The sequence below is a fragment of the Pelmatolapia mariae genome, linkage group LG3_W (genome assembly GCF_036321145.2).
Source record: "Pelmatolapia mariae isolate MD_Pm_ZW linkage group LG3_W, Pm_UMD_F_2, whole genome shotgun sequence".
In the NCBI taxonomy this organism is placed as follows: Eukaryota; Metazoa; Chordata; class Actinopteri; order Cichliformes; family Cichlidae; genus Pelmatolapia; species Pelmatolapia mariae.
In genome coordinates this window covers 82086185-82112159 of record NC_086229.1, presented here as the reverse complement: position 1 = coordinate 82112159, position 25975 = coordinate 82086185, and the positions used below count along the sequence as shown (strand labels likewise).

Here is a 25975-nt window from a genome sequence, read left to right as displayed (position 1 = left end):
TCTGCTACTATTTAAAATGTCTGAACCTAGCGACAGCAGCCGTCTCAGCATGTCCTCACATTGTGTGCTGCTAGTCGGTGTGGTCCTGTCAATAAAAGCCCTTATCTGTCAGATTTGGGCCCAGTATCTCTGCTAAAGCACACGGAAAAAGCATCTCAGCCTCCTACCATGTTTGTCTTCTGTTAGCTGATCCGTGGCTGGGCTGACATCAGATCCTTCACTCTTTGTGTGGAGCTGCTTTTCATCTGTGGAGACAGTAAACACACAACGGACAGTGAGACACACACAGAAGCCACTGAAAGGAGCCATCGACCTTCCACCAACAGCACACGCACAGCACAAAAAACCCTCAACACTGACACAGAATCGGTTAGTACGTAATCACTCTTGCTTTAAAAGAGGACCTTCTCTCTTTTCCCTTTATATCAAAAACACATAAAGCGCCTTTGCTAATGTTTGCTAATCCATAGACATACCAGGACTTTTAATACACGTTTAATGAGCCTGGGACTCCTTTTTGTCTTTGGGGTTCCGCAAGGCACAGAACTGGTCACCCATGAAATGAATACTTCCCATGAAGTGAATTTTATATTAAAGTCTTTTAAGTACCAGCAGATTGTTATGGAAGGATGTGACAACAGTGTAAGTTAATGGTTCGATTTATTTCTGTTGTTTCATTCATTTAATGATTGAGCAAAAAGCACACTGTGCACATACACACACACTCCTATACTCAGAGTTTTCAAAGCAGCCAAAAACTACTCTACCCTTCTTCCCTTTAGTCTCTCTCATAGCTGTTGGCTGGTTTTCTTCATGTTTCAACTTCCTAGTGCTAAAAAGAATCACTTTCAGTCTCCATCTATTACTGCTGACACTAAACAACTTATGCAAGTTGCTTGTCTTTCTTCTGCAACAGCCCAGAGGTCCTGTCAGCAGAGCTGGAGACAAAAATCTTCTTCCTCTTATTTAATGCCAATATTACATAAATGCAAAGGTATTAGAAAAACACACAAGAACGAAGATAAATGGAGGTTTCTCCTTGGTTGTGATGTTATGCATTGTGCACTATTTTACTATTCTAAAAGTTGATCTACTTCAACTCTCAACCAACATGATGCTAAGTTTTGGATTCTGTACAAAGACAGCTGTTAAATCTCTAGCCAGTCTGACTGCTACGAAGGGTAGTGCTTAAAAAGCGCTTAACTATATTGCCATATCTGAGAAAATAGTTTTTGTCCTCTTGGCATTTGTCAGCGGCGTTAATTAGCGTATTTCAACCTCTAATTAGGAGCGCCGGGGCTGTAACGTGGGAGTATTCTGTTGCTATTATGAGGAGGAACCTTTTAACCTGCAATAAGCAATTATTTTTCAATATTAGGAATTGGTGTAAAATGGTTACTCGCAATATGAAAAAGTAGATTTCTCTGCAACTGAATGATCCTGTGTTCAGGCTTCAGCTTCCTCACTCTATGCATATGATGTTGACAGCTGTTTTAGGCCATAACTCCAGCCAACAACATTCATGTGTGGCAGGAGTAAGTTCTGTTTGCACCTGTTTACAACACGATAAAAGTGTCTGAAATTTCCTTTTGGAGTCACATGGAAATGACTCCTCACTGCATCATGAAACTCCTGCCTGAGCCATATTTACACATCAAATGACACCTTTTTTTGACAGGATGATGAGAAGCAAGGGATTTTTTTTTTTTAAATCTATCCTCATTAAATTTCTTTCACTTAATCCATCCTACCTTCAGCAGCCTCCTCAGCTTTCTTTCTCTCCAGCTCCAGCTCCTTCATGACGGTGGTGGTTGTAGGGATGGTGGTGGAAGGGGGGAGGACGGTGACAACGGGGGCTGTGACAGGGGGGATCTCATCGGGCCTGAAGCCCCGCCGGATCAGCTTAAGGTGGACCGTCTGGCCCGTGTGTCTCAGCACTTCAACTGCCTGTTGATTGGTGTATTCCTGGATGTTCACGCCGTCGACCTGCAGAGGGCGATCTCTCGTGAGCCGGTGGATTAAAGGAGAGGCAGAACAGCTTGCTTGAACAATATGAGTGTGCTGAAGCGCCATCTATGTTCTTGCTGGAAAGAGATGAACTGCAACGGCATTAACTAAAGACTGATTTCTGCACCCGAGTGTCGTCTAATCCACGACTTCATTCATTTAGGTCATTCAGGGCAGGTAGGAAGTAGACAGTTTTAAATCCCTCACAATCATGAGCATTTAGGTTAACTCCCAAAGCAAGTCCATCCTCACACATGCACACCAGAACAAAGTAAGTCAGAACTTCTTCAAGAAAACATGTAAAAACATCCACTCATGACTTCACTGTTAATGACCTACAGTAATGAAATTACAGACTTAACTGCTCAGTGTGCTATTTCAAAACTCTTTTATATTCAGAGTCGCAAGAAGAACAAATAAAAAGCATAATTGTGAATTATTCAAATTCATGCATCTCATAATTTCCCTCCATTGCCTAAATGTGTAACTTTGATCACAATCAATGATAATATGAAACATTTGCTGCATGTTTGACCTCGTTCTGCTGAAAACAGAAGCCAGTCGTAACCAAAAGAGCATAATTAGTGTACTTACGGCTATAATCTGGTCTCCAACGTGAATGCGGCCATCTTGGTCTACAGTGCTGTCTTTTGTTATGCTCTTAACAAAGATACCAGAGGGCTCTGAGGAATCAGAACAGTTTAGACACATAAATGGGTGAAGAACAGATCCACGAATCAAGACATTAAATGTGTTTCAATTTGTGTTTCAATAAACGGAGCGCACTTTTCCTAACTTTACAAATTACAGATCCCTGAATATAATCAGAAATATTTTTTTAAATCCATTTGACTTCATTATATTATAGTTACAATAACTGCTTGCAGTTAAACACATTTGGACATTAATTTAAATCTTGATTATTTGATTTTGTTGGCCGCTTGAGGGCAGAGGAAAGGGCAAAACAAAACAAGTCCCAGCAGACAATTAGCACAAGTGTTCATTCAGAGTGTTTTTTTTACATATTTTTATTTTCATGGCAAAATGTGAGTCCCTCCTTTTAGTTCTGCTTCAACCTGCACCTCCTTATTTAACATTTACAAGCTTACTGTTTGCTTTTAACATCTGAAACAGAGTGAATGAAAGCCATGTTTGAGGCCTGAAAAACTAGAACAGCACCTTAAATGGTGTTAAAATTATATTTTGTCATTTTACTCAAGTATTTTCTTTTCATCAGCACAGGTGTCTTTGTTTACTTTTACAAATATCTCTAGGTTATGTTTTCACTCACTAGCCACTTCATTAGTTACACCCATTCAACTCCTTGTTAACGCAAATATTCAGTGCAATTCAATGTTATTTACATACCATCAAATCACAATAACAGTCTTCTCAAGTACTTTATATTATAGGGTAAAGGCCCAACAATAATACAGATAAAATCAAAACAATCATATGACCCCCTGTGATCAAGCACTTGGTGACAGTGGGAAGGAAAAACTCCCTTTTAACAGGAAAAAATACCTCCTGCATAACCAGGCTCAGGGAGGGGCGGCCATCTGCCGTGACTGGCTGGGAGTGAGGAGAGTGAGACAGGAAAAGAGATGAATAATAAATGATGATTAAAAGCAAAGTGGTGTTTAAACAGAGAATGAAAAGAGGTTATTCGAGAAGAATATACCTCCAGCAGGGGACCAGTTGCCTCACCCCAACCAGTCGCTGCAGATAGCCGCCCCTCCCTGAGCCTGGTTCTGCCGGAGGTTTCTTTCTGTTAAAAGGGGGGTTTTCCTTCCTACTGTCGCCAAAGTGCTTGCTCATAGGGGGTCATATGATTGCCGGGTTTGTCTCTGTATGTATTATTGTAGGGTCTACCTTGGAATATAAAGCGTCTGGAGGCGACTGTTGTTGTGATTTGGCGCTATATAAATACATTGAATTGAATATATATATCTATTCTATATCACAGTGGCAATGCAATGCACTTAGGCACAGTCAAGATGGCTTAAGTGACTTTGAACACGGCATGGTTTTTGTTGCCAGGCAGCCTGATCTGAGTATTTCCGAAAATGCTGATCTGTTGTTTTTGTTTTTACAGAGAATGGTCAGAAAAATAGAAAATATCCAGTGAAGGTTAGAGGTGTTTCCAGCACCTTGTTGAATCTATGGAATTGAGACTTAAGTTAATTTTTGAAGTCAAAAGAGGTTCAACAAGGTGCTTGCAAGGTGTACCTAATAAAGTGGCCATCAACGTTTTCATTCCACTGTATAAACACCAACTAGAGTACTATACTACATAGCCCAAAAGAAATACAAAGGTGAACATACTTCATATCCAGAGTTACATTAAAAAGAATGTAGGACAGTACATATCAGGTGGTACAAGTACTCCAGGAGGATTCAACAGGACCACAAGGTAAAACTAATATTGTTGCACTACTATCACTGCATTTTACAATGATTATTTAGCAGATAAATAAATGACCATGCTTCGTGGTGGCAGTTTAGCTCACTGGTTAAGCAGATGACCATACAGGCCCACGGCTGAAATGCAGCGGCCTGTGTTTGAGTTTGACCCTGCTGTCGCTCCCCGCTTTACTGCCTGACCTTCATTGCTCCATGTCTTATAAAGGCAAAAAATTACTCACAAATCACCTTAAAATCACCATATTTTTTAAAAAAAAATATATCAGTTTTTCACCTGAATTCTTATCTCCAACATAACCAGCAATAGTGATCCCGAGTCCTTGGGTGTTCTTAGTAAGGCTCACATCAAATGCCTCAGCATCCTCTTCCTCGTAGCCCTGCGTGTAAACGCAGAGAAATGAGTCAGCATCACAGCAGAAACCAAATGAAAGAGATGTTTTACTTTAGAACGGAAGAAAGGAAAATTGCGGCACATCAAAATACATTGTTTAACTTTGATTAATGAGCGCTCAGTACCTGTCAGCCAAAAATAAGATTCACAGTTACTGTGTGTGATCACAGGGATATGATGTTTGTCATTCACATTGTGAGTCACTAATAATTCATTCAAGTCAAAATAGAAGCGAGTGCTGAAAATGGCCATGAAATTGCTGTTTGTAGGAGGCTCGGAGCTTTTTTTTCCTTCTTTTTCTGGGAACGTAAAGCAAAGTGTGAGTCACAGGTGATGTAACCTGCAATTTTCTTTAATTGCATTTGTACTGGCTTGTCAAGCAGGAAGAAAAGATAAAACTGGATATGAAGGACCTGAAGTTTATGTGTGAAGTTTTTTTATATATATAATTGTGTATGGTGTGTCTTGCATGGCAGGCAATTACCATCAGGATGACGGGTTCTCGAGAAAACGCTTTATTGCGAGGATAGTGCGAGTCATAAGATCAATTTGAATGAGACACGCGTCTCTGTGATGTAAAAAAAATGTAAAAAGAGGTATTTGGGTTTACAGAGAAACAGATGCCCTTACCTGCTGTTCACTGACAGTGGGGAGCACCACAGGCATGACAGAAGCAGAGGGAGTCTCTTCCAAAGGACCTCTGGTAACAACCAGCTTCACCCTGTTCCCGCACTGCCTCAGGACCTGGGCCACCTGGTCGCTGCCCATGCCGTGCAGGTCGGTGTCTCCGATTCTCAGGATGTGGTCCCCGCTGCGCAGGCGGCTATCCTGTGGCAAGAAATGATTTCTATATTAACTCTGCGCTCATTATGGCATTGTCACTCCTAAGTGACAGGTAATTCTGTGCTTTCCTGCAATTAGCACATTCTCATTACACATAACTGACAGGAGTCATCTGTCTAGAACACTGAAAGTGTCATTGGCTGTGAGCGACGAAAAAAAACAACTCCTAAAGAAGTGACAGACACAGCTAAAGAGTCACCTGATCAGCGATGCCTCCAGGAAGTATAGTTTTGACTATAACCCCGGTGGTTTTTCCTCCAACAATACCAAAGCCAAGACCGGTGCCATCGTTGACAAGCTCAATCGTCTCCACATGTTGCCACTGAGACAGTAACAGAAGTCCAACACGATGTTATCCAGTGTATTATTAGGAAAAATGTACATCACTTAACAGGTATGTTTGTTTTCTGTGTCGTGGTGCTGGATGGGGATTGCAGAGCAAAGAGCATGTAGTTTCTTAAGTCCCCACATGGAAACTGTGTCAGATCATAAAATGCTCCTTGCAGAGGCCCCATTGGTGTGTCAGTGTACTCATTACCGCGCTGGAGTTGGCTGATAATGTGCTGGCAGCAGAGGGCGTGCGGGACACTGCAGGACTGGCCAGCTGAGGTATTGGCCCTCTGGCCACTGTGAGCTGCACCCTGTCTGAAGCACTCTGCAGGATGCCTATAGCCTGCTGGTGGGTCACTGTCTTGTCCAGAGGCTGGCCATTAATGGCCAATATCTGGTCGGCTTCTTTGAGTTTCCCATCGCTGTAACGGGGAAGAAGCACGCAGCAGAGACAAGGACACAGAATGAGAACCCTTATAGTCACTAGATACCACATTATAGCTTTAATCTTTGTACCTGTAACTTTGAATTTGTCTTTGGGTGAATACATTTAAGGGTGTTTATATCTGAAACATGAAAAATGCAGCTTCCACTCTTTTAGGATTGGTGTGACGCAACATGTGTTGCAACAGCTCACAACAGCTTTACTCTGGTATTTCCTGGCAAGTATAAAAGTATCTCTAATCGCCCGAGAGAATCTGTAAACGCACCCACCTGACTGTCTGAAACAAAGTCCTAGAAATTTCAAATTAGAAATCAACAATTAACCAGATGCTGAAAGAATGTCTGGAAGACTGCATAGCAGCATGTTTTTCCTGCATACCAGTGAGCAACACTTCCTGGTTGAATTTCCTGGATGAAGATGCCGAGCTCGCCGCGGTTCTCACTCTTTAGGCCCACCACGCTGAAGCCAAGACCTCCGGACACTGGCTTCTGCAGATCCACATGCGTCACATAACGTCCCTGCGTAATACACACACAAACTTTTATATATATATATACATTGGCCTTGTGCTGATTCACTAAAGCATCAAAGCTACAGGCAGCCTTTAGAAGTCTATTTGAAGTGCCTCGAGAGAGGAGCACTGTGTGGAGTTTTCTTCTTTTTTTGACTCTCTTTGGATGTTTGGTTTGAGTTATAGGACTTATTCAAAAGTAATCTTGCCTCTTTTTGTGTAAAAATCAGTAAAATGTTAAAAGATTGACAAAAAAAGTCTACTGGGGCTTTCAAAATAGACTTGCCACAATAGCATTATTTTAGCTTATGTGCATCCCTTTTCTTCTGCATATCCAGTTCTATTCTATTCATAAGCCTATCCCAGCTGTCATAGGGTGAAACACAGGGTACACCCTGGGCAGTCAACACAGAGAGACACTTTGGACTGTGGGAGAGAGCCTGAGTACCCACACAGACACAGGGACAACATGCAGATTCCACACGCTTTGTCAATATATGCCATCTAGCTTAAACCTCCAATAAATTAACAAAATGTTAGCGCGCATTACAATAACTGCCTCCCTTCTAGCTGTTTGTACCTGCGCCATGGAGTGGATAATATGTTCAAATTCTTCGGATGACGTCTTGCCATTGACGTGCGTGGGAGCTGGGGTGTCTGAGCAGGAAACATGGCTGCCATTGGGCTTGGCTGCTGTGAGATCACTCCCTCGTAATAAAGGGACACTCCCCTGAAATGATAAAACAGAAATGTGAAAACTACAGATACCTCACTGACACTTCTATGTTTACTCCTGGATTTTGGATCTTCCTTCTACATTCCTTTAAAGTGAACATGAAACACTACATGTATAAAAGTTTAGCCATCTTTCACCTGATTCGCTGTCCCTAGTAAACAAAATTTAATCATTAGCTATTATAGCTCTGTCTGTCTTCCACAGTGTTTCTTTTGTCGTGTCTTCTTCTCCTCACCCCCAGCCAGTTGTGGTAGATGGCCTCCCTGAGCTTGGTCCTGCTGGAGGTTTTTCCTTCCCTCTGTCTCTAAGTGCTTGCTCATAGGGGGCTGTTTGATTGTTGGGCTTCTCTCTCCATTACTGCAAGGTCTTTACGTTACAATATAGAGCTCCTCAAGGTGACTGCTGTTGTGATTTGGCGCTATATAAATAAAGCTGAATTGAATTAAATTCTCTCACCAACATCACACAGAGGTCAGAGTAAGATTTTTGGATCACAGATATTACTTGTACTAACTCCATGATCATGTATACTTCAGCCATGTTCCACATGAGCATACAGTGCTGTACTATATAGACAAAACATAAAGAAAAGCATAATAGGTCCACATTCAAACACATGAATACTATTGAATCAAATCCAAAATGGCAATTGATCTCCATTAGTTGTGATGTTGTCGGCTGGGCTTTCAGTTTGAATGGAGCATAACAGCTCTGAAAATCTCCAAAGCAATCCTGGGCACAGCAGCAGTTGCTGGCTTTAATCCAACCAAAGACAATTAAAAGTTTTAAGGGACAAAACAAAAAAAGGCCCATTATGCCTCATTTGTACTCTGAACATAAAGATCTTGCAAATTAAATTTTAGACACCAAAACTCTGAATCTGAGTGTCTAAAAAAACCACCGAGATGGCAGACAGTTTGTTATCCCTCCATGATTAGCTGGATCTATGGCACTCTAATCCTTCAGGAGATAATAGCTCTTAGCTGATGTTCCAACAGTGATGAGGCTCCAAATACAATATTTTTATCGGGGCCAGGGAGAAGCATCGCTGGCCATCTGGATGCTTTAATATGCTCGGCTCTTAATTACTGCAATGACTTTACTTGTGTGACAGATGAATTACATGAAGGCGACAACTACATAAAACAGTGTTTTCCCGATTTCATTAGCCAAAGGGTGTAATGTTTATGACTTTCCGAATTGGATTCAAAAGGACGGACGTAATGCACGGCAATAATTCTATAAACACTCCATTTGGCATATGGCGCTGCCAGGCTAAAGCTGTCCTTGTGAACTTGTGAAATTTGCATTAGGAAGTTGGACTGTGCGACTTTCAGAGCTTCGAGAACATGTACTGTGCATCACGCTTCCTTTAAATGCAGTCCCAGATTAGCCCTCAGAAACAAAACTCCGTTGGACAGGACACATTAGTGCTGCACACGGCAAACAAAACCCCGTGGGCCCGGCTAAGTTAGCGTAGCATGCTGCTAAGTTGCCGTGCTCATGCATGAGCTTTGTTAGCTGGGGCCCAGCTAAGAGGATTAAAGTTCCAGTTTGGTTCTTGAACATTTAAGAAATTGTTTCTGCCCCACTTCACACAGTGGCAGCGGCCTCTTTTTCATTGGAGAGTAGGGCCTTGTCGCCATAGCGACGTGGGCTAAGCAAGGCCTAACTAGCAGAGCCAGAAGATGGGCAGTGACTGTGTGTGTGTGTGTGTGTGTGTGTTTGCGTGTCAGCCTCTTGTCTCAGAACAAAACACAAAAACGAACCATCTCCCCAAATTGGTTCTGCTTTACACGGCCACACAAACACAGCTTGGGTCTGAAAGCCCCGAAGAAACATAACACACTTACACTTGTTGCTTTTTTATCTATTCATTTCTCAAAAATATTACTATTGTTATAACGCAGAAAAGGTCCATCGTTTGGTTTGAGGGAACTTTAAGTTGAATGGCTGCTTGTTAAGTTTTCTATTATAAAACAGAGGAATCTGCACACAGACACACACACACACACACACAAAAGAAGGTACCTATTCTTGAAATAAGTCAAATCGCTGGCGCACAAAAATGCCACGGGGCTTTTTAAATCTAAATTCCACAAGGGGTAAAAAAGCGAACATCCCTTCCTCCCAGTGCATAGCTCGCATACTTTCGTCTCTTTCTCTGAAACGCTTACCCTGGCCCCTTTCCTCTGTGACTTGAGAGCGCTTTCCTTCCACTCAGATGTTTAATTCTCAATGGGGAGAATCAGCCAGAAAAAAGTATCTCTGCTCATGTACCCATATTATATCTGGCTTGTGTGGACCCTGACAGCAATTTGGCCATAGCGGCAAACACTACTGGGAATGGGGATTGAAAGGGTGAGGGGAGGATGTCTTGACATAAGCCAGAAGTAGAATCAGTGAGGTCACCAAGGAAGCAGGGAGAGATAAAAACCTGAATAAGGATATCAGAAACATTCCAGCCTAGCTGAGGTAGGGCTAAAGCAGGAGTTCCAGTTTTATCTTCGAAATTCCTTTTTTATTTGTCATGATGCTGAAAAAACCACTGACAAAATCCCACTGCAGGTTCACTGAATACTGTTACAGTCTGGTCAGAGTGAACGAATTCAGATTGTCCCACAGACATGTAGAAATAGACACAGTCTTGTTAGTCTGATAAAGCTGACCTGTAAGAACAGACACTTTAGCCACAACAGCAGGCTGATAAGCAAAAGGTGAAGTCAATCAAACGCTAATGAGATTGGGAAAAGAACAAAGGAGGGAAGTAAAAGCACAGGAAGCCGCATGAGGAGCTAACCTTCAAACTAAAATAGGAAGTGCACCAAACAGTGAGGCAGAGACGTGATGACGGAGAGCATAAAAATCCAAGAATCAACAGAAATCAAATGAATACAAAGATAATGACAAGAGATATCATATTCCCAAAACAGGGAAGTCTGTTCATCCAGCTGCATGTGATGCTCTATCAGTACCCAGATCAAATGCTGTCTGATTGACAGGTGGGTCAGAATAAGGAAGGCATCAACAGTGGAGTTCACTGGGAACATGGGAAGTGCAAAAAAAGATCATCAAGAATGAAAAAATACAAGATGAAAAGCACAAACTGTTTCACTTCAGCTTCACAGCTGGCCCACAGACCGGTTGTACCACATACTTTCTACACTGGCTGCATGGACAACAAATCCTCTCTGCAGGTAGATGGACAGTCCGTGACTGCCTGGGGACTGCCTTTGCACTACCCCCACTGAAGCATACAACAAGCATGAGAGTGGCACGTGTTTAAGGCACTGACCATCCCTTAAATGGTTGCTGTCTGGAGTTTATGTGTGTTAAATATTAGAATTTAGCATAATTTCAGTGGTCAGAAGTCAAATATTCTCAAAACGCAGCAGTCAGCCCAACAACTCCAGCATCACTTCCATTGCATACACTCAAGAAGGCATTTAGTGCACACAGTGTACTACATGTAACTAACGGCAGTATCCAAAATGAGTCCTGCCACAACTGTCACCAGTGTGAAGCCATTAAAATAGGAATTCATGGGAGCCTGTGGCTGGAATAGGGCCTTCAGTTTTACACTGGGCAGGTCACATTAAAGGCCAGGTGATGTCTCAACATCAAATGTCACCAGAAACATGCCTCAAGCACTCCTACACCACAATGGTACTATGAAAAATGAACAGCAGGTCCTAGTTCATATCAAATGACACTGCATCTGTTTAAATAAACTTCTATAATAACAATCTACTATCCTGTGCTATCCCATCATTTTTGTAGTTTATGAAATCTGATTAAATGAACCGGGATCAGCATGTTATAAATACATCATTCTTATTATTACCCTTAGTTAAGCTACAACAGGCCCTAGTTTTTGGGCCATGATGCACTGGATCAGCGGTCCCCAATCCCCGGGCCTCGGACCGGTAACGGTCCGTGAGTCGTTTAGTACCGGGCCGTGAGAGTTGAGGCTCAGGTGTGAAATGTATGGTTTTCAGGGTTTTTATCGGTTTTCAGCGTTATTTTGTTATCGTTTTTATCGTTAACTCGGTTTTCCTGGGTCTTTTCACGTGTGTTATGAATAAATCTTCTTTTTTTTCGGTACCGGTACTAGTTTTATTTTGTTGTACTTATCCGCGACACCTTAAAGGCCGGTCCGTGAAAATATTGTCGGGCATAAACCGGTCCGTGGCGCAAAAAAGGTTGGGGACCGCTGCACTGGATGGTTCTTATTCATTCACCTCTTTTCACTCACTGTGTTTATACACCACTCTGCATTTAACTGTTAGTTATTATGAATCTGTGGCTCTCTTCCACAGTGTCTTTTGTCCTGTCTCCCTCCACCACTTGTGGCATATGGTTTTCTCTGTACTATTGTAGAGTATTTACACCTTGAGACAACTATTGATAAGTTATATTAATGTATAAATATTACATTTAAAGTAAGTAGAAAGTGTTTTTAACCGTCTGTGACATCATATAATCGCTATCCTTAAGACACACAGTCTAAGAAAAACATGGCATAAGAAATCTGAGCCAAATTGGAGAAAATATAAAAGTTTTAAGCAAAAAGGTTTGGGGTTTACCTGATCTCTGAGATGCTGGACAGACTTCTGCAAGGCCAGGATCTGATGGAAGAGGGGGCTCTGGAGCACTGACTTGAGCAGGCTGAGCTTCTCCTCAGTGGGCACTTCTCCCCGCTCCTTGAGTTTGGCCTGGAGTCGCTCCACCGCCTGCAAGGCACGCTGCGTGTCTGCAAACCGTCGCATGTTTCAGTGACAGCGCCAGAGTGAAGGCGACGATGCAGGCAGCCGGAGGTGTGGGAGTGACAGAGGTGGAGAGAGGTGGTGAGGACAAAGACTTCATCAGTTCATGGGTGAAGATAGCGAGGGTGGGAAGAGTGTCTGGATATTACCTCATTTATTCATTTAGGCATCCTGATTTAATTATTAAGAGGATTCTTTAAAAAAAACAACCCTCCACAACCATTTGAAACATGACTTTAACATATTTATGTTTAACAATAATTCAATGACTTGTAAATGTATAGACGGAAAAATACGCAGTCACATATCACAAACTAGGCTTAGTTAAGGCCGGTTGACTCTCAACAGGCCTTAATATATCAAAATAATATAGCCACAGGTTTTTGCACAGAAGAAAAAAAACTCAATTTTCAATGCACTGCTTGTTTTCGGAATAGCAATGTTTCCTTTTCTTGACTTTAGGGTCAAATGGTGGGTTACACAGGAGCGTAAAATGAATGGTTATCAGGAAGAAAAGATAAAAGGACTGGGACCTCCACGCTTTGTTTGCTGGATCCTCTATAAGCCCTACAATCGAGTAACTCCAGAGTGGCTTGTTAGTAAGGATGGGCCAGCCAGACGTCATCTGAGCAAAAATGAAGCAATTTCAGAAGCTCACCAACTGTGACTAACACCTAATAGGCCGTGCACGAGGTCCAAAACACTTTTTGCACTGAAAAGCTTTGTTGTTTGAACAAAAAGTTGCAAATAGACCAATAACACTTGAGCCCTGTAAGATTCTTTTCTGCTCACCACTGGTTCACTCCAGATAAATGTAAAATTTCCACTGTCCTTCCCTCGATGTGTATAATTAGGAATACTAAATCAATGTGGCATGGACAGTTAGGTCCATAAGTGTCTGAACAAAGACACTTTTCCACAAAAGTATTGCATTAACTGTTTACGAATTACAGCCAAGCTAACATAATTTTTAATATAAGGACTGTAATAACCCATGAGCATAAGTTAATGCTGTTTTTCGCCCCTGTAGATGCTGCTAGGTGTTTACTGCAGTCACCTTCAGTTGCTGCTTGTTTGCAGCCCTTTGCTGCAATTAGTTTTGTCCTTAGTAACTGAAAAACATGCTCTGTTGAAGACTAGGTCACTTACATGTTCATTGAATTGATTCTGTAGTATGCTTTGGGTCATTTTCCATTTACACTCTGAAACACCATCCAACCAGTTTTGCAGCATTTGGCTGAATCTGAGTAGTGTATAGCTCTTTATACTTCAGAATGTATCCTGCTGCTTCTACCAGCAGCCACATCAATAATAAACACTCGTGACCTAGGTCTACTGGTAGCCTTACATACCCATAGAATAACATTGGCTTCATGTATGCTTTGGATCGTGAACTGTTTCTTGCCTTCTCTATGCTTCTCTCTTCCCATAACTCTGGTTTAAGTTAACCTTGGTTTCATCTCTCAAAAGACTTTTTTCAGAACTGTGCCGGCTCTTTTCGATTATTTCTGGTCTGGTCAAAGTCTAATCTGTCCTTCCTGTTGTTGCAAACGCTCTATATTTACATCCATGAAGGCATCTCTTGATTGTATGATATGCCTACATCCTTGAGTGTTGTCTTGACTTGGTTATATGTTGTTGCAAAGTTGTTTTGATTAGTCGTTGAAGTAATTCTTTGAAGTAAAACTACCCACTTTAGTTTTCTTTCGATGTTGAATGCACCAGACTGACAAACTCTCTGACAGGTTTATTTGGGTTTTTCAGCTTAATGATGGCGTCCCTCATTTGCATCATTGTCTCTTTAAAACCTCAGATTGAGAGTTCTATTGAACTGCTAATGCTGGCATAAAGTTCAACATTTGGACTCGTTACTTCCCTGATAAATGAGTAATGAGGGAATCGACCTCACCTGCCAATGAAACTGCTTGTCAGTCAAATGTCCAACTACATTTGAACTAGAGATGGCACGATACCACTTTTTTATGTCCGATACCGATACCGATATCATAAATTTGGATATCTGCCGATACCGATATTAATCCGATATAGTGTGTTTTTTAATCAATAAAACTGTTTTTTTTAAATATCTTGCTGCATTTTGTATAAGTTCATACTCAAGTTTAAATAAACAACAACACTAAAGCTATTCTGTTATACCTGTATGTAAAAAATACACTGCACCCAAAATATTTCATAGTTCAGCAATACTGATCAATCTAATAAACTTAAACCTACTCCATCCTTCCTATTCTGGTATTTTAAAGAGTACTTAGCAGAAATATTAAGCAACCTAACTAATAGGGTTGCAAACTCCCAGCAAAAAAAAAAAAAAAGGGAACCACCCCCCACCCTCCACCTCATGATGCTTAATCGACGTAATCAACTTTAATTTGATGCAGTGTGAAAAAAATGCACAGAAATAAATTATTTTTCAAGAATAATTAAATATATTCAACATCTTTCTTCTACAGAATTGCAGACTGCACAGATGGTACTTTCCCAAAGGAAAAAGTACTATAGCTTACTAGGGTATATTAGACTTAACAGTTACTATATACAGTAATGGACTTCTATACATTTTACATCAGATTAAAACTTTGGGTGTAAGATTCAGATAATTATTTATTAAAAGCTAGACATTTTAAATGAGAATAAGAAAGATAAGTATGTCTTTGTGCCCCCTTTTCCCTGTTAATGCCCTATCGGCCCCCCTGGCTAAACTTTGCTAGATCCGCCCCTGCACAGTTACCAGCCGTCAGCTACGTAGAAAAGGATCCTGGTCTAGAAAGTAATATTAAATAAATTCTAACAACAGCTTATCAAGGTTAAACGTGCTGCTGTTGTTCAGCCGCTGGTTTCCTCTTTCTGGTGCAAAGTGGGCCAAAAACAAAGAAGAGAGACGGACTCGCGACAGAAAAGCCGATCAGCTGATCATTAAGCAGTTTCACGATTGAAGTAGCAGCAAGAGAGGGAGAGAGAGAGAAGAGGCTCCATATATCGGTTGTTAAGCTTAACGTAGGTACGCTTTACAAACATTCAGAGATGAACTTACACACTTGCTTTACTTCTCTCTGGGATAACTTCCTCGGAGATGAAATGCTGGATTGCTAGCGAGGCTACAAATAAACACAGCCGCTCTATCACGTGAGCACACTGCTTCGACGTGCTACGGTTACAAGCCGAGTTACGTCGTGTCGCAAGTTTTGTGAGATGCTTTTTTGATATTTAATGGATCGGATTACATTTTTTAATTTCTCGCCGATATCCGATCCAGTAATTTAGGTCAGTATCGGACCGATACCGATACTTAATATCGGATCGGTCCATCTCTAATTTGAACGTCTGAAAATGGGGTGCTATGTATAAAAATGGGGTAATTCCTAAACAGTTAATGCAAAACTGTTGCAATTAAAGTTAAAAGTCTGCACTTCAGTCACATCTTGACTAATTTAATTAGAAATCCACTGTGACTGTGTACAGAGGCAAAATCACAAATAATGCGTCACTGTCCAAAAACCTAAGGACCTAACTATGTGTGAGTTTGCAGAAGAAAAGGTGGTCCTTGAGCAAAGCATAAGGAGTCACAGATATATCAGCCAAATGTGCTAATTGCCATTGACCTACTGGGAAAGAAGATGACATTTACCAATGGCAGGAATAATGAGCTGACTAAATGTTTAACTGTAGAGTAATAAAGAGTTGAAATACTTTAAAACAAGCTTCTTTTTTTGTGGAACCCAACCAATAAATCTGTATTTTCAGCCAAAATGGACTTATTAAGGATCTGGAGCTATATGAAAACTCAGATTTTGTTTTTTAATAATAACGCAGAAAAGATGCTTAGGGTAATTTAGAACTGGTGTTATCAGTTTTTCCAGCAGAGCAGTGCCTGGAGCACACATATTCATCACAGTTCATCATTTGCAGCTGACAAACACACAGTCAACATTCCCGTCCTGAGAGTGACCACAGATTGCTGTTTTAAAGAAAGAAGCTGGCAGCACCAATTTGGCGTCATGCTTGACAGTTGGGCAAATAAATCTCTATGGGCACAAACAAACAATCAAATTTATGGCAACATTATCAGATATGGCAACATTGGCAGCCCACGGACATTGAACTGAATCCAGGGCCTCTTACGCTGGTTGAGAAAACTCTCAGCTTAAGCCAAATGTGCAAAGCACAGCCAGCAAAGACGGACAACCAAACCCCCGTGCAAAAACTGCTCATTTTAAAAAGAAGATTTTCTTTTTTTGATTATGGCAGTGTTGAATCTTAATTAAACCGAGCACTGGTACTGGATTCAGCAGTCTGCTATCATGACCACACTCAACCTTAAAGCTGGTTCGATCATGGATGAAATCATGAATATTTTATAGGTGCCTGGCATAAAACAATTAAAAAAACAAATACTTACCCATTGTTTCTATCATTTTTAGAGCGTCGGATGAATGTGTAGTCTTCCCTTCATCAAGGCCTGAAAATGACAAATTCAGTATTTAATGTCTTTTTGTGAGCAATCAGAGAACTAAATATTAGACCACTAATTCATGCTGTTTTCTTTTCTTTTTAACTTCCACAAAGCTCTCAGAGCAAGAAAAATGGCTCATGCTCCTCCTGGGTTCTCCTCCCAACTTACACATTTTCTGTTCAAAAGATTAACATTTAAAAGAAACTAGATTTATTTCATTTCTGTTAGGTCCATATTTATCTCTGAAGAATGCTTCACTATGTGCATCAGAGTACCATTGTGCTGAAGAACTGCCCCAGTTTGTCGAGTCTCTCGACAAACCGGCTGCCAGAAAAGCGCTTCTACTCAAGCTTCTTAGTTCCCTTATATTCCACTAATGCTCTTATTGATGAATAAATACCAAGTAATTTACATTCCTGAAATTTCATACAGCCGGTATTAGATGAAGCTTGAGTATCCATTTTGCTCTTATCAGATAAATAAATCATACAACCCTGATAATTAATTATCCTCTCACACAACAATCTTATAAGCTTTAAAACTAACACAACACCCTGCTAACATGACAATTTTCGTATTTAATTGTTGTTCATTTTCTCCTTATAAATTAAAAGTTTACACTGACTTTTTATTTGCAGTGTTACTTAGCTCATAAATGAGTGTTTAAACTGTTGGTCAATATTAGGAGTGGGGGGTGGGCGAGCAGATAGAGCACAGTATTGCACTAATTTAGGTGGTGATATTGTATTAGTTCTGCGACACCAAAAAATACATTTTTATTAGCTAAATTAAAATTCTTTGGGGACTACTACAAACAAGATGGATCATCTCACGCAACACCAATCCGAGATAATGGTAACTGTGCAAACTTACTTTACACTGGCTCGACCAAACTTGTGATTGTCCAGAGCTTGAGGGTAAGGTAAGGTGATAGCACAGGTCACCTGATACGAGGTAACCTTTCTGCAAATAGTTGCAGACTGACTTGGAATGACTGCAATCACTCTCAGAGAGATTGTCAAAGGTTTGCAAATAATTGCTGTCTAATTTACAGATAGATTGAGTCTTTGTCAATGAGCACAACATGAGAGGACTCAACTGCACTGGCTGCCAGTTGTTTGTATTCCAGATGTATTCCCGTAGAACCGGAAGGCTGCTGAGTGCAAATGTAATAGTTAAATGTTTCTGTCTCTGCAGACAGAAACAGATATGTGTTTATCAACGATTTATTACAGTTAATTGCTGTTTTATCAAAGTCAGGTTGCATGTAATTGCCAAATTGACCCCAATCAATCGTAGACTGATGGCACACTGAACTGGTCTTATGGCAACATTAATGGCAGGTTTTAGTGACAGTGTTGGTGTTTTTCAATATCATTGAACAGCAATATTATGGTGGTTACCACTGGCTTTTATAATGTCTATGGTAACACACAGCAAAAGAGGAAAAAATGCTTATATTTTGCACAAAAAAAATTACCTAAATGGATACCTGATTATGAAGTAATCAGCTCATTTATTTATAGTTATTCTTTTAAACTCCCTAAAAGCTGCTTCAGTAAATCACCCTTTCTATTGACTGGTGTCATCCTGCTCACTGTTCCTTTCAGACACATATTTTCTGACTATTTTACTTGGAAAAAGTCTGAATTTACCAATATTTCATTGTGCCATTGTGCTTGAAATCAAAGTCTCATTTTGCACAATGGGTGGACTCAAACATTTATGTGAAGTCTGGCTATTTGTTCTATCTAATCTGTCAAAAAATATATCTTTGTGAAACTGACTCCAAATGCTGCCTTGGAAAAAAAAACCCTGTTACCTTCAAAGTGCATGCAATCAGATCAGAAAGGCAAGAGAAAGAAGGAGCAGTGACTCCTCTACTGTGTAAACAAAGCCAGTGCCAATAAGCTCATAAAGACTCCCAGTGCCTTGATGCTTTAAAGCTTTAAAAGCTAACAGCAATGCATGATGAAGGTGATCATGTTGTTTATATTTGACTAATTCTTCTAAGGAGTGCTCGCTAAAAGAGCCCATGCAGGGAACATCGCACTTGGCTGCAGAGAGTGGCTTTGTAAGCAAGCGTGATATGACTCAGGGAGACATTACACGATTAAAGGAGATTGCTCAGACAATTAAAAGCCCTGTATAGACTCTCAGAATAGCTGCAGTATCTGTGGCAAAAGGATCACCACAGCTCTGGTTTGTTTATGCATTTGCTTCACTCATCACTGCATGTGTCCTACCCTTTATGCTGAGTGATGAGCTAGTATGTTAGCCGTGTATTTCACTCATGTAGTGGTGTATTTATGTAATAAATCTGCCTTCACACGCACCTTACAGTCACTTGTGGCAACAGTAGTATACTATATGTGGGTTTTTTTTCAATGACATATGTGGTTCAGTGTCTGGAAGTAGCTTTACCATTCCTTAAGTGAATCACTCTTAATGATGCACACACTATAGTGGTATGTTATGAATCACAGAAGGCCGGAGGAGCTCATTAGCCGCTATTACACACTAGATATCAGCCTCCAAAAAAGTAGTTTAGCATTTCCTTGCGAACATAATCATTTGTGAGGTTTGTGGTGAGTACAGTTAGCTAATAAGGAAACGCAGTTATTTTATGGCGGAGTTCCTACCCACCAAAAATCAAAGAAATTAGCACTATACCCGTGTTATTTCTTGTTTAATAAAGCGTTTAGTACGTCGTATTTGTTTAAAGCTGGTATATCCTGCCCAGGTTCGGTGGTGTTTTGAATACAGTCGACAAGGCACTCGGGACAATCCGATTTTCTCAACCCCTCCTCCTCCTCCTCTTTCCCCATCTCATCTAGCAAGAAAGCAACAGGCTTCCCGACGCGGAGACGGGAAAGAAGTTACACACTATCAGGGCTCTGTATGGCCACAGAAAATCGCCCAAGCTGGCTTCTTGCAGTATATATAAACACTTTTACTTGAAAAAAGCCTCTTGGATCTATTTAAAGGCAGTCTGGTGTGATTATGTGACCAACCGCTACAGAAGACGTCTCACAATATTTTCCTCTAATTAGCGACATTAAAGCTAACAAAGGGGGTCTCCAGCTTGAGAAAAGCTGAAGTTAGTACACACCGAAGACTTCAGTAACGTTTCCTTAAGCGAAACCCGTTTAAAGAGAGTCACTTACATGAGTGTGGACGCTCTGCTTTCCCGGCGGCCAGGATCTTGAGCTATCCTCTGTTGTCCTGCGGCTAACGGCGCACTGACTGGGGCTTAAAGATGGGGCGTAGAGTAACTCGATCCTCTGTGGACACTTCCAGCGATAGCCGCACCGACAGTTCAGCTGGGGCTGAAGCGCCGCTTGCTGGCTGCCCTGACAACTAGGCCCTACATACATGGAAGAAGGCCTGGCTGCCGTGTAGGGCCAGAGCTAAAGTCCCAAAAACAAAGCAAACTCACATAAACTTTAAATGCACACTTAAAAAGAAGTGCAATTTCAACAGTACACTTAAGTTTGTCTGCAGAACAGAGAAATCCTGCTCCTGTAAATGAAATAACTATTTGTGTATAAATTGTAAGAAATAAATGTGTAAAATTATCTAATTTCTCAGATTAAACTGTGATTATAACACTTTTTTTGGGGGGGGGTTATTTAATAGAAAAGGACCTTGTTTCAATTACTGTTAGAAAAAACCCAGAAATTTATATAGATTTTTTAAAAACATGAATCTTTCTGTTATTTAATTGCTTATTTGTTAGTTTGGTGTACTATTAATGAAAACAAGGGATTTCTTTATCACTAGGAAGAGCTGTAAAACTTTTCAAAATACAGTTTAAAGTCGAAAATTTATGGCCTCCCTCAAATTTTCCAAAGCTGTTCAGTGAGCCAGATCGGAGTCTTTGCTGGGTGGAATTTGGGAGGGGGTGAGAGGTAATGTCTGTAATGGACATTATCTTGGCTAGCATCCTCTCACCCATCACCTCTATGGAGTCTAGGGGCTGGCCAGGATGGAGCTGGCCCTCTTTGCCTGTCTATTAAGTCGGGTAGCACTTTGGCAGGAGAAGGCATAGATGCTGTAACAAGAGAGACAGAGGGGCATGAGGGGTTAACCTGGCCTGCCTATAAACCGACGTTTAAGTGGAGAAAAGACAGCAGAAAACAGCTTTGAAACTGCTTTCACGGGGCAAACAACAGGAAATTACACATAAATCACAGCAAAACTTTCACAGAAGGTTATTATCTGAAAAAAGTTGGTCTGGGAGACAAACACACACAGCCCAGCGATTTTGTCTGAGGCAGTTAAACTTGGCCCTTAAAATTATTACTTTTGAGGAACACCTGACCTCAGCGACCCGAACGTGACTCACAGGTGCAGAAGTGTATTTGTTTAAGTGCCCTTGAGCAAACACACAGTCTCTAAAATGCATAAAATACACTATAAAGGAAGAGTAATATTGCTCTCATTCATATTAGATATATTGACGTTACCATGAGGCCCATGCCTACCATGGCTGGAGCCCGGGGATGTATTTGTTTTAATAATTCATATTTTCTCTGCATTTTTTTATATGCTGCACTAATTATAAACAATTCAGCGAATTGTTGGAACGGTTTTCAGTCAATCCAAAGCATTTGTGTGAGAGTCCAATCAACAGGGCAGTTTATGCTTCTAATTAAATATGACTCCCATGCACTGCTACCTTGTTAACCACATACAGCTCACCCACACACTTACGCATGACTACTTCATGCTGCCACCCACACAAGTTCATGGAAAAGCTAGATATTTGTCTAATATGCATTTAAGTGTAATGAACAGTATACTCTGTGCTTTTATTACTTCACAAGATGATGTGATTTTAACTCAAAATGCAGAACATTTAGTAGACACGAGAAAAGAACTTGTCATCTGTTAATTGTGACTCAGATCTAGCAGCACAACAGAAATGTAGTAGTGCTGTAATTTGCATTGTTTTCCACATTGTTGCAAAGGAAAAGCAACTATTAGGCACTGGCTGGTCAAGAAAGCCTCTTAATACTATTTCTGCCCTCTCCAGAATTGCTTTTATTTTCATGGATCAAGACCTCAGAGGAGAGCAGGAAAGAACAGGGTCAGTCTGTAAGAAGTCATTTCACCAACGGGGAGAGGGATACAAGCTGCTTTCAGGGAGCTGATACTGACTAAATCCCTTCACCATTTATATCTTTACTTCCACCTCCCTGCTTATCCACCCTGTAACTCCCCTCTTACTCTGACAATAAGCCACTTTTATGTGGGAGGTCTGACTCAGCCAAATGCTGAAAAAGACAAGAGATTGAAACAAGATAGAAAGGAAGAGAGGGGGAAAAAAACATCTTAGCTCAGTGTTAAGCAGCTTCAGCATTTTATATTTTTATACCTGCCTGTCACAGGCCTTCAGCATTAGTCATTGTTTGAGACAGCCTAGTTAAATCTGTCATAACTGGATTCAGATCTCTTTTTCTCAATACTCTGAAAAAGGATTATTTTAGCTGCATTTAACTGTTTTTTGGACCAATTCAGCATTTGATGTACAAAGCTTTGCAAAAGTCACGAATCATCCCTTATTTCCTTATATTTTGCTTCCAAGGAGCCAGGTTTTATTGCTCTTGAGCAGTAGTTCTCCAGGCTTTCTGAAGGTCTGTCAAAGTTTATCTTTGGTCACGGGCTGCTTTTTACTCATTTTCAGTTACGTTTGAATGATTCATTGGTCAGTGTTAATTGACTTAACGTTAACTTATGAATCAGAGCCATGACCTACAAATGAAAAAAGGTGCCTAACTCAAGGGAGTGTCAACTAGTGCTGTGTATACACATAAAAGACAGTTTACCAAAAGAACAATTGCTAGCACAAAAACAGATGATTTGTTTACATTTCTTTAGTGGAGTCTATAAATAATGCCGAGGATAACACGGTTTGACAGGCATAAAATAGTATTTCTGCATCAACAGGATGATTCCCAAAGAGATATTAGCTGAAAACTTGGCATATTTTGGCACAGCATCTCAGAAACTGGACAAGTGGAGTATAGAAGAAAAAGTATTAGACCTAAAACGTTATCTATTGCAAATGAACAGTATGTGAAAGCAATGTCCTTAAGAAAAGGGGGGGAAAAGACAGCAAAGAGTTGACACGGGACATGAGAGATGCTACTGGACCTTCAGTTGATCCGTTTACTGTTACTGAAGCCTCATCAGAAATAGTCTCAGTGGAAGAGTGGCTGTCAAGAAACCTTTCTTAAGAAAGGGAAACAGGGAGAAAAGCCTGAGATATGCCAAATTACACAACAAATGGACTGAAAATCAGTGCCAACAGTTCTCATGGAGCGATTAATCCACGTTTGAAATTTTGGGTTCAAATCATTGTCAACAGAGGCACTATGATGGGTTGGAGCTGCATTTCAGTCAGTAATGTTCAGGGATTCAAATATTATTTACAGAAACAATGAATTGGAAACATAATTACACAGAAATGTACAGTCAGATTTTGATCCACCATGCAATACCATCTGGAAATGACTGATTGACTTCATTTTTTAACATGACAATGATCCCAAACACACTGCCATTGCATTAATATTATACCTGGATAGAAAAACACACAGTGTAACACTATCAGTCATGGATTGGCCTCCTCAGAGCCCGGACCTCAACGTTATTAAAGTCATGTGGGATCATCTTGACAGGGAACAGAACAAAAGGGAGCCAAAGAAGAGCGTTGAATGTCCTTCAAGAAGCTTGGAGAACTATTCCTGAAGACTGCTGAAAGAAATTATTATTATTTCACATTTTTTGAGCAAAAGAAAGTTCAAGTTAGTTGTTCAGTTCTGCATTTTATACAATTTATTATGATTTAAATTTCCAAGTGTTCAAAAACATGAATATAAGAAAGTAAAATGTGTCAGTACTTTAAATTTGATACTTGTCTGTGTCCAATATTAGAGTTGGTGTAATTTCTAGTACAACAATCTAACTCTGCACCTTACACATATAATAATAAACTCCCGGTTGTGTTGGGACCAAAGTCTTTCTATGTGACTATATGTGACTGTGCTAACAGTAACAAAGGTACTGGCACACTTAATATCCATGTTAACATGATTAACACTATTACCAACATATATGTTGTGTGAAAAGTGTGCGGAAAGCTAATACACAGTACTTTGCACCACTTACGTTCACACAGCCTGATTGCAATTGACTGTGGAGATTAATCCGACGAGTGATTATTCAAGGGCGCTGTGATTCAGCTATACAACAACATTTTTAAAAATCACAGTAATTTCCTCTACACTGCACAAAAACTACACATTTTCATGAAAAGTACAACTTTCTAAATATCATGTTTTATTGGAAACACACTTGCTATATAAAGACATATGGAGTAATAAAAAAAAAACACCCTGAAGTAATCACAAATTCAGTGTCTGAATCATATTGGCAGAGTGAATGCTGGTATTGTCTGACTGTCTTGATTTATTGCCAATAAATCCATCAACATTCAAATAGCCTTTGGAACAAAATTTTCCCAAATGATATAAAAAAGCTCACGGAAAGATCTGAAAGTCGTACTTTTGGTTTTCATATTAAAAGGTCTAGCCTGAATAATTCACTAAGTACTTCTGCAGCACTTTATAATATAGCTTCTTGACCACAACTGTGGGAGTGCGTGTTGGGTCAGTGCTAGTAGATGGCAAAACAAAAGGAAAAGACTAAAAGATTTAAGAGTTTTAAAACTAGAAGGTTGTGTTGATGGTGGCCTTACAGTAGGTATTTCTAGTCTTGTATCAGTAGTTCCTCAGGGTCAGAAAACTGAAAATTGAAAGTTTGGCCTGATATTGTCGTCGAGCAAAGGTCACATGAATCGTAGGAAATCAATAAGCCTGGTCCTGTTGGGAATGTGAATGTGCAGATGGAATTTAATGCCGGTCTCGGGGCTACTTTTGAAGATTTTAGACACTTTGAGAGGTCGTTTTGTGTCTTGGAGGGTTTAGTCAGAAGGGAAGTCATAGGGTCACCCAAAAATCAATCACCCTCTGCCACTTGAGAGCATGAATGTCCGTGGCAAATGTCAAGCCAATCGAGACATAAAAATAAAATCAAATGAACAGAGTTTTTTTTAAATGACTGCTGAACTGCAACCCTCGCTTTTCTCTGGTATTCAGCACAGATCCAGGTCAGACATGCAATACTAAAGTAAGAAAAACGAGTTTACAAGACAATGGTGGTATATTGCAAGTACAATATAATCAATAAAGAGCTTTACGTGCTATGAAAGATTAGAGTATATTATTTCAGAATTTCAATGTGCAATAACTAACAGCTGTGATATGAGTGAACGTGATTAGTCATCAAGTACCTTCATTGTGTGAGCGTTGGCATCTGTGCCATTACTTGCTATAAGTCGTTGATTGCTAACCCAACCTGCTAGCTTATTATCGACAATTTATTGCCTCCATCTTCTTTTCAGCTTTCTGTAACGCTACACTAAAAGGAAATTACAACCTGCATTATGTGAAAGAGCTGTGAGAGAAGGTAACAGACAGATGAGTCCTTAATATCTGACCTTAGGGAATCTGACAGATGAAATTAGGGCCCTAAAGCTCATATTTCACAGTGTGTATTGCTCTCGGTTTCATTATATAGCATTGAAGGGCTTCTGAATGCACTGTGAGTCACAGCAGGTGAGGTGAGCAGCTATAACGTTGAATGAATGATGTCTTAAATGTCCACTCAGTCTTTAAAAGCTAGCGTTGCTCTGTTTCGAAGAGGGAAAAAAAACTTTGGTTAATTTATATATGACCAAACTGTGCCTTTCACCAAATGTCTTTATATTTGACTCCGCACCAATTATTGTATTTGATTGACACCGTCACAGCATGCTTTTCACTGTGTTAAATTGCAAGTCTTCTTTGAACAACTCTACAGGTGGTTTGACTATATTCACTGCTGTTATGAAGGCATGTCATACAGACTCTATCCGGCTGTGACACATTATATAATATTGCCTTTAAAACTGAATTTAAGTGTTCAACTTTAGGTTGATAACTC

General features: G+C 40.3%; 1 protein-coding gene across 6 annotated transcripts in view; it reads right to left on the bottom strand.

The window, feature by feature from the left end:
* LOC134624902 (multiple PDZ domain protein) overlaps nucleotides 1-20201 on the bottom strand; it is a 55237-nt gene extending 35036 nt beyond the window's left edge. For all 6 annotated transcript variants that reach the window (XM_063470037.1, XM_063470038.1, XM_063470040.1 and 3 more), the window contains exons 1-12: nucleotides 20092-20201; nucleotides 16871-16930; nucleotides 12274-12440; nucleotides 7532-7681; nucleotides 6819-6958; nucleotides 6204-6417; nucleotides 5865-5987; nucleotides 5453-5650; nucleotides 4706-4808; nucleotides 2602-2690; nucleotides 1752-1986; nucleotides 168-245 (exon numbers count right to left, since the gene is read on the bottom strand). In XM_063470037.1, the coding sequence (XP_063326107.1) occupies nucleotides 168-245; nucleotides 1752-1986; nucleotides 2602-2690; nucleotides 4706-4808; nucleotides 5453-5650; nucleotides 5865-5987; nucleotides 6204-6417; nucleotides 6819-6958; nucleotides 7532-7681; nucleotides 12274-12440; nucleotides 16871-16886 (1513 nt within the window). In that variant the 5' untranslated portion in view covers nucleotides 16887-16930; nucleotides 20092-20201. The remainder of the gene's footprint in view (nucleotides 1-167; nucleotides 246-1751; nucleotides 1987-2601; nucleotides 2691-4705; nucleotides 4809-5452; nucleotides 5651-5864; nucleotides 5988-6203; nucleotides 6418-6818; nucleotides 6959-7531; nucleotides 7682-12273; nucleotides 12441-16870; nucleotides 16931-20091) is intronic.
* Between the last annotated feature and the right edge of the window lie 5774 nt (nucleotides 20202-25975).